At 62.8% G+C, this 8,091-nt stretch overlaps 1 protein-coding gene across 1 annotated transcript; it reads right to left on the bottom strand.

Annotated features, from left to right (window-relative positions):
* Positions 1–6,470: 6,470 nt before the first annotated feature.
* EMIHUDRAFT_316678 (hypothetical protein) lies at positions 6,471–7,509 on the bottom strand (the record flags this gene model as incomplete). The annotated part of the gene is made up of 4 exons (XM_005767392.1): positions 6,471–6,731; positions 6,852–6,911; positions 6,987–7,112; positions 7,471–7,509. The coding sequence occupies 4 exons, from the start codon at positions 7,507–7,509 to the stop codon at positions 6,471–6,473; spliced, it is 486 nt and encodes a 161-aa protein (XP_005767449.1).
* Between the last annotated feature and the right edge of the window lie 582 nt (positions 7,510–8,091).

The raw sequence follows: 8,091 nt of genomic DNA, 5'->3' as shown, positions 1-8,091 counted from the left end.
GAGCGACGGCTGGCGCCGCGGCTCGCCGCCGACGCGCACTGCGCTCGCACGACCATCCGCGGCGTGGCGTGCGCGGCGCTGCGCGCGGGCGCCTCATGCTGCACTGCTGTACATCATCCTGCACTGCTGGATTGGACTGCGTTGGTCCTCGAGGAGACTGCGCGGTGCTCTACGCGGAACACTGCGAGCGTCGATCGCGCACGGCAGGCGGATGGCGGGCTGCGTGAGAGCGGCAGGCGCTCTCCTCTCTCTGGTGCTGATGCTGCTGGTGCTGGTGCTGGTGCTGCTGGTGCTGATGCTGCTGCTGGTGCGGCGCGGCTCTGCGACTCGGCTCACGGCGCGCGTCGCGGGAATCTGACGCGGTGGGCGGCGTCGAGAGCGGCAGCGGTGGCGGAGCGAGTGACGGATAAAGTCGTGTGAAAGAGCTGTGAAAGCGAAAGTATCGAAATTAATTGCCCGCCGCAGGCGAAGAAAATTTTCAGGGTTTTGGGTCTCCTACGCCAAAGAAATCGAAGATTTCGGCGGGCGCCCGACGCGCGGTTTGGAGCACGCGCGCTGCCCGGCATGCCTGCAGCATCCAAACGAGACGCACGGCGTCGCTCAGCCGTGTCCACGCGGCTTCGCTCCTGTCCTAACCGGCGCCATCTGGGCGGCTGCTGCGGAGCTGCTGCCGGCGGTGCGGCAACTGGCCGACAGATACAACGCTCAGGGCACCCGCCGGCGATTCACTGGAAAGGAACGAAGGCGCCGCTGTCGGCGATTCACCGCCGTTCGTTCCCGTCTCTCAAGCTGGCTACACCGTCCATGGACGAGGGAGACGTCGCCTCCTCTTTCGTCCCGGGCACTGTTCGCGCCGGAAGGCACCGTACACTGCGAAGTACATTAGCCTTCATCTCTCCTACCGCCGGCCGGGAGTGCAGCCTTCGCCATCGCTGAGTGAGTTTATCCTCGACTTTGGCACCTGCGAAGTAATGAACAACATGCAGTACGTCATATGCAATGGCGCTATGACAGCCCTGCGATGGGCGTCCTCGACGCAGACGAGGCGGAGCTCATCTGCACGGCGCAGATCGCCGACTTTCTCTCTCTCCCTGCGCGAGTGGTTGCGCCACCGTGGATGAGGCATATGGGCTGGGCAGGGGAGTTGGTAGAGGAGGTCGACTGAGGGCGCGAGGCCGCCAATCGTCACAGTCTGCTGCTGACTGTCGGTCGCTGACTGGTTGCGCATTGCGCTGGCCGCGCAGCGGCCTTTAGAAAATTTTGGCCGCAGGCCTAGGTTTTGAAAGATCAAGAGAATAAGCGCCGGTGAGTCTTTCAGAAGCTGCCGTTTGCGGCTTCCTAAGTCAATTTTTCGAGAGGAACGTTTTGGCTGAGCTATAACGGCTCCAAAGTCGCGCGATCATCGAGTTTTGAGTCAATAATTATGAAAGGAAAGGGCTGGCGAGAATTATAGCTCAGCCAATCGATTCAGCGTGCTCTGAAACGCCCAAAACCGTCGAGTTTTTCACCGTGGTCCAAACAGAGAGCTTAATATTTTGATTTTCTTGGCCACGGCCACGATTACCCGTCACTCGCTCGGCGGCTCGAGGGTGGAGGCGGTGGCTGGAGGCTGTGGTGGACTTTGAGTTTATTTAGGGGTCGAGTACGCGGGCCGCCGGCGAGCTGCTGCCGCGCATGCTGCGCTGTGGGATTCGCCATCGTGTCCTGAGTACGTCGCCGACGCCACCTGCCGCTCGCCGCTGCCTTGGACTTCCCTGCCATCAGGCAAACACACAGACACACACACACAAACACACACACGTTATTAATCGGGTAATAATTATTAAATATTAATCCTCGGGCGGCGGAGCGGCGCGGCGGCGGGCAGCGCGAGGCGGCGGCGCGGCGAGGCAGCGGGCGGCGCAGGGCGGGGCGGCGCGGCGGCGGGTGGGGTAATTAATTATTTGTTAATTCATTATTACTTAGGTAGGTAGGTAGAAAGGTGAAGAACAGCCAGGCTCGGACTGGACACCAACGCGGTATGGGTGGACGCTAGACATTACTTAAGGTGGCAGTCCGGGTTCTGTGAAGAGGGTCGCTCGTCGAATGCGAGCCAGTTCGCTCGCGACGCCGACGCCGACGCCGCCGCCGGAACGACCGCGGCGGCCGGTCGAGCGGCCGCCCCGGCCAGCGGCCGTATCGAGCCTGCCCGTCGCGAAGGTGCGGACCTCACGCTCCCCACCGGCCGCCCGCGCCGCCGCGCCCACGTCGCTCTCTCGAAGCCGAGCGCCACGCCGCTACGACTCCCATCGCGACGACTCCCGTGCTCGCTCCTGGCGCAGGCGATCGACTCCTGACACCCATCGAGCGGATGGGCGCGTTCCCGCCGCGACCCGGTACTCTCGAACGACTTTTGAGGGCAAAAGGTGCCGCCCGAGCCCATTCCCGCCGCCCGCCGCCCGAGATCAGCTGCCACCGGCCAGCGCGCGCGCGGAGACCTGCCGCGAGCGCCTCCGTGGCCCTAGCTGGGGTGATTAGCAAGCGCCTCGGCACTTTAGATTCGCCCCTCGGGCTTTTCCGCGCGCGTGATCAGTCTCGCGTTCTCTCCTTTTTCGGGCGCCTGTTTACGGCCTCTGAAGAGCAACCGTCGAGGCGTCGATGCTCGCCTCCACGCGCCAGACCTCCGCGATTGGGGCGCCTTGTCGACGGGATCAATTGTGATTCCGGGCGTATTTTTCTGATAGCTTACTCGCATATCGGCGACTCTTAGTCGCTTCTCCGTGCTAGGAGGCCTCTGTTTTGTGTCCGTGAGGACTAGATCGAAATTAAAATCCGGGAACATTTCAGTAAGCTATCAGAAAAATGCGCGTTCACTCACAATTCATGTGTATATGAACGGTGCCGACGGGTTTGGCGAGCAGCGAAGCCGTCCAGGCGCAGCAACGCGACGGTTTCGGAGGCCGACGGCTCTCCGAAAGAGCCTCCCGAGCGAGGCCGGCGCGGTCACGGTACCGTGGAGGCCACAGACGTCGCCGGAGCGGCACTCCCGGGGCGCCACTCCCTCACCCGGTCAGGGGGGGCCAACCACAGCCCGCCTCACCGTCCGTGGAGCTTCCGTGGTCCGCCGCTCCGGCTTCGATTTTCGACCCTCCCGAGGCTGCCTGAGCAGCCCCGCGGAGCCTCCCGGATGCACCAGCACACCGTCGTCCAGAACGCCGGCGCACGCGCTGCCCAGTGACTGGGCGGGTCGGCCCCGACTAGGGGCGGGCCCAGCCGCGCGGAGAAGACCATCCCACTCGCGGTTCGTCGCACCGTCCGCTCCGGTTTTCGTCTCGAGCGGGTCGTGAGACGGCCGCGAGAGCGAGCACCGCGGTCACGGTACCGTGGAGGCCACAGACGTCGCCGGAGCGGCACTCCCGGGGCGCCACTCCCTCACCCGGTCAGGGGGGACCAACCACAGCCCGCCTCACCGTCCGTGGAGCTTCCGTGGTCCGCCGCTCCGGCTTCGATTTTCGACCCTCCCGAGGCTGCTAGAGCAGCCCCGCGGAGCCTCCCGGATGCATCGGCACACCGTCGTCCAGAACGCCGGCGCACGCGCTGCCCAGTGACTGGGCGGGTCGGCCCCGACTAGGGGCGGGCCCAGCCGCGCGGAGAAGGCCAGCGAGCTCGAAACACGTCGCCGCGGCCGGCCGTTTCGCAAGCCTGAGCGGGTCGCCAGACACCCGCGAGAGCCAGCAGCTAGAGCGCCGTCGTAGCCGCAGATCGAGTCGAGGAGCTTGATGTCCACGGTAGCAGTTGTGGAGAGCGGTGGCACGGTGCGTGTAGACGCGTCGATTGAGGGCTACCTTTCGAAACGCGACGGGTACGGCATGACAACTGCCAGTACAGTTTTACGCCGGCCAGCGTGAGAGCACAACAGGGAGCCGGCGACCCGTACGCTTTGCGCGTGGCGACTGGTGGCTGTCTGGAGCTCGTGTGAGCTGGGCCGACGCGTGGCCGAGCCGAGAGGACCAGCGAGCGACCACGTTGGCGATGAAGCTTGGCGGCCGGCACCTCGTCGCCAGACGTCACAGCGGCGTGGACGTAGGAGTGTGCGGCGACGGTTACCGGCAAATCCGGCCCAGTGTGGCCGGCAGCTGCCTAGCGCTGGCCTGTGGCCGGCGCCGTGGTGGCGGAGAAGGCGTCTCGCCGCCGTGGCGGCGGTCGGCAGGTGCGAGCGTGATGCCATCTTGCGGGACGACACCCGACGCGCAAAACCCGGACTCCGGACTCCCACCTTAACCCTCCTACGCAGATACGACAAAATACGTCTGCTCATGGCGCCGAGCCCTGGTCTGGACACCAGATCGGCCCCCCCGCCCCTAACATTAGCCTCCCAGCCGCTCTGTCGGCCATAATGTTAGGGGCGGGGGGGCCAAAATCACGCAAAACCATCTGCGTAGGAGGGTTAATGCGCCAAGTTCAGAACATATATATAGACTGGAGTGGCGATGGGTGCGTTACAAACAGTGATCGGGCACTGCCGCCGATCGATGCTTGGCCGCCGTGAGTCAAGCCAGCCCCAAACTGCGGAGCTCCACTTGCACAGACCGCTCACAGCGGTCACGAGCTGGCCCGCTGGCCGCCTTAGCCCGGCCACAATCGCGGCACAGTCTCTGTCATGTGTCGACGCCGAGACAGTGCAGCCAGCGCAGCCAGAGCATGCCGGCATGGGGTGAGACGGACCAGCAACGCAGCGCTGAGCAATGCACGCGCACGGCACGGGTCAGGCACGACTCCTACAGTCGCGATGCCACCACACCGAACGGCTGGCAGCGACAGCCAATGCCAATGCATGCTGAGGACGAGTGGCGGCGTGCAGCTGCTGACCAACAAATTATCGCCGCGACTCATCCGTAAAGCCGCCACGCGACCAACTCGTGCACAGGCGGCCATACTGAGCGCGATGGCGACACAGCTGGGTGCGAGATAGCGGCCTCCGACCCGTCTCGCGCATTATCTCGGCCTCGTCGAGCAGTACCAGTGACGCGTCCTGTGCCGGCGAGGATGATGAAGCGAGGTGCTCGCGCAGAGTGTGTGCTTAACAGCGGCGCGAGACCACCGATTAGCTCGGCGATCGACGACACACACACGCACGACTCGTCTGCGAGTGATCTCGGCCGCGTTTCTGTCGTCGAGATGGCCGTATCGAGGCTGCCGGCTGCCGGGAAGACGGTATCAGCAGGCGTTCCAGAAGGCGCGAAATCATGTATTTACTCGCGCGAAGAGCAGCGCGATGGTCCGAGAAGGGTGTGGCGGGAGCAGTTGGATGTACGGGAAGGGAGTCGGAGGTTGCATCAGCCCTAAATGAATCTCTAATCAAAGATATACCCCCTATACTCTTCTAATGCATGATTTTGGACTGTGAATGTGATGTTCCACAGTAGATGGAGTAACATTTGAATGAAAAGAGCATTTGAATGAGGTGTGAATAGCATTTGAATGAGGTGTGGAACATCACATTCACAGTCCAAAGTAAAGAATATAGGTACTATGCGAAGCAATCCGCCGTGATCTCGAGGTGAACAGGCGACAATCCGACTGCTCGACATGGAGCGTTCACGGAGCGTCAAATGCCGCTACAACAACGGCACTCTCCCGCAGTACATGCCACGCATCTTCACCACCAACAGCCAGCTGACAGAGGAGGACCACATATTTCCTCGAGGGCGCAACGCCAAGCAGCAGCACGCAATTGATCGCCGCTACCGCAAGATTGGTCCGCTGACAGAGCCGCTGCAGCGACTGGGACGCAAGCTCACACCGGGCGAGCTCATAGTGAAGAAGATGGTGAAGGGAGTGCTTGGGCGCGTGACCAAAGGCGCCAGAGGTGCCAAGCGGCCTGCTGCGCCCCCTCCCAGGCTGCAGCCCCCCCCCCACGCAAGCGGCGGGTGATTGTGGACAGTGATGAGGACTAGCGGTCGTAAAGGACAAACGGTTGCGGGTACGTCTTGGGTCGGTTTTGAATGTGCTTGCTCGTGCTGGGTGGTAACCCCGCGGCCTGGAGGGTGTCAGGTGGACATGGTAGCATACCTCAATGCCCAGGAGAGGCTTGCAGAGAGCTCAATGGGAGCGACAACGCGAGATCAAGTTGTCCTTTTGTAAAGGACAAGTCCTTTAAAAGTCATCGGCCTATCCGCTTATCAGAGTCAAGCGATTGCGCGAAATCCCACACTGGTGGATTTTGGGGCGCTGTGGGCCCCCTAGTACAGCGATCACGAATCAGGTGCACGACAAAGCGAGCGCGGATGGTTGTGTTTAGTTCACCCATAGATGGGGTCTGTCTGTGATAATATCTGGTTCTGCAGCATCGTGCGCATCTTAATTAGCCCCCTTCCAGGGAATCACGAATCACGCCCCTCACGTGGCGGGACGTGGCTGACGTCACCAACGCCGCCGACACAAGCCCGCGACAGGAGAGCCTCGCCCGCGTGCCGACCGCCGCGCACCCATCAGTCGACGATCTCGGCCTCGCCCTCCTTGCTCTCCAGCGCCGCCTTCTCCAGCGCCGCCGCGTCGAGCGGCGGCGGCGGCGGCGCGGGGTACGGCTCATCGCCGTGGTACGCCAGCATCTGCGTGACTGGCCCGCCCTTGTGCTTCCAGCCGAAGATGCCGCCGCGCAGCCGGCGGAAGCGTGCCGCAGGTAGCGTGGTGTGGCCGGCGCGGAGGAGGTAGCGGCAAAACGCGCGGCAACGGGAGTACGGCGTGGCGACCTATTGCAAGAGACGTGACGATGCTGAGCTGGTGGGAGGTGTCTGGGGAGTGTCTAGGAGGTGTCTAGGAGGTGTCTGGGCGGTGTCTGCGAAGTGTCTGGGAAGTGCCTGCGACGTGACGATGATGAGCTGGTGGCGGCGCGTCGAGAGCATCTCGTGAATCAGCTCGCGGCCGAGCGCCTAAGAGAGAGAATGCCATGCGTGGAGACACAGAAATGCAGCTCGTGAGCCAGCCTCGCGGCCGAGCGCGTCGACGATGCCCCAATTGCCGACTCGCTCCATAGAGACGTTGCGCGCGCCGGGGATGGAGCCGCTGGCGAAGATGTGGTCGGAGCGGCAATCGATGAAGATGGCGCGCTCCTTCTCGAAGAGGTCCCGCGCCTGGCAATCCGCACATCCTGTAAATGGAGTGACTGACGGTTCTCGAGACGAATAGGTCGGCGGCCAAGACTCAACGCACTAGTGGAGGAGCGCGTCCGTTCAAGCAGCGCGCGCATCAACTCTCTTTCTCGGTGGACGGATCCGATCCCGCCCAACGGCGGTGTTCGTAGATTTGGCGGTGGCACGACAACGTCGCTCTGGCGGCTGCAGCACTGTGCCCCCACCCTTCAGCGCGCTGCCTTTCGGGGCGGGCTTCGCGCCTTGGAGAGCCCGATCCACCGGACCTAGTTGTCAAGCTCACCCTCCATCAGCACATCGGGACCCTTTCGCGGCGCCCATGAGCGCCCAACCAGCCCACCTCGTTGACGTCGCCGCCGAGACCGTCCGAGATGAACATCTCGGCGAAATGGTCGATCTGCGCTCCCTCCGCCTCCTCGGCCGCCTTCTCGACCTGATCGACGGTCGCCTCCCACCACCACTGGAAGAAGTAGTCGTCGTCGTCCTGTTCACAGCGCCAGCCGTGAAGGAGCGCTGTTCACACCGCCACTGGAAGAAATGTCGTTCTCACCTCCGTCGGCTGCTGCGCGTACGCGGCTTCCTCGCTCGCCGAGAAGGAGAAGTCCTTGTTGCCTGTGCGCACGGGCTACACGCGTCAGACAACGCAGCTTCCTCGCTGCTGTCGAAAGGAGAAGTCCTCATTGCCAATCTCCCACAGCAGCCGCTTCTGCTGCTGCAGGTCAGAGAGCGTCTCGAAAGCACCGTACACCTGATCAGCGAGATACCCCGAGATCGCCCGAGATTACGCGAGAGGTCCGAGAGTGGCCGCGAGGCGGGCGTCTCGAGGGCGCCATACACCTTGCGGAAAGCTAACAAAGAGATATGGGGAGATATGGGGAGATATGGGGAGATATGGGGAGATATACACCTTGCGGAAAGCTAACAAAGAGATATGGGGAGATATGGGGAGATATGGGGAGAT

Source organism: Emiliania huxleyi, assembly GCF_000372725.1.
Source record: "Emiliania huxleyi CCMP1516 unplaced genomic scaffold EMIHUscaffold_497, whole genome shotgun sequence".
NCBI classification, from domain to species: Eukaryota; Haptophyta; order Isochrysidales; family Noelaerhabdaceae; genus Emiliania; species Emiliania huxleyi.
The sequence above is the reverse complement of the archived record's forward strand: the minus strand, read 5'-3'. Positions and strand labels throughout refer to the sequence as shown.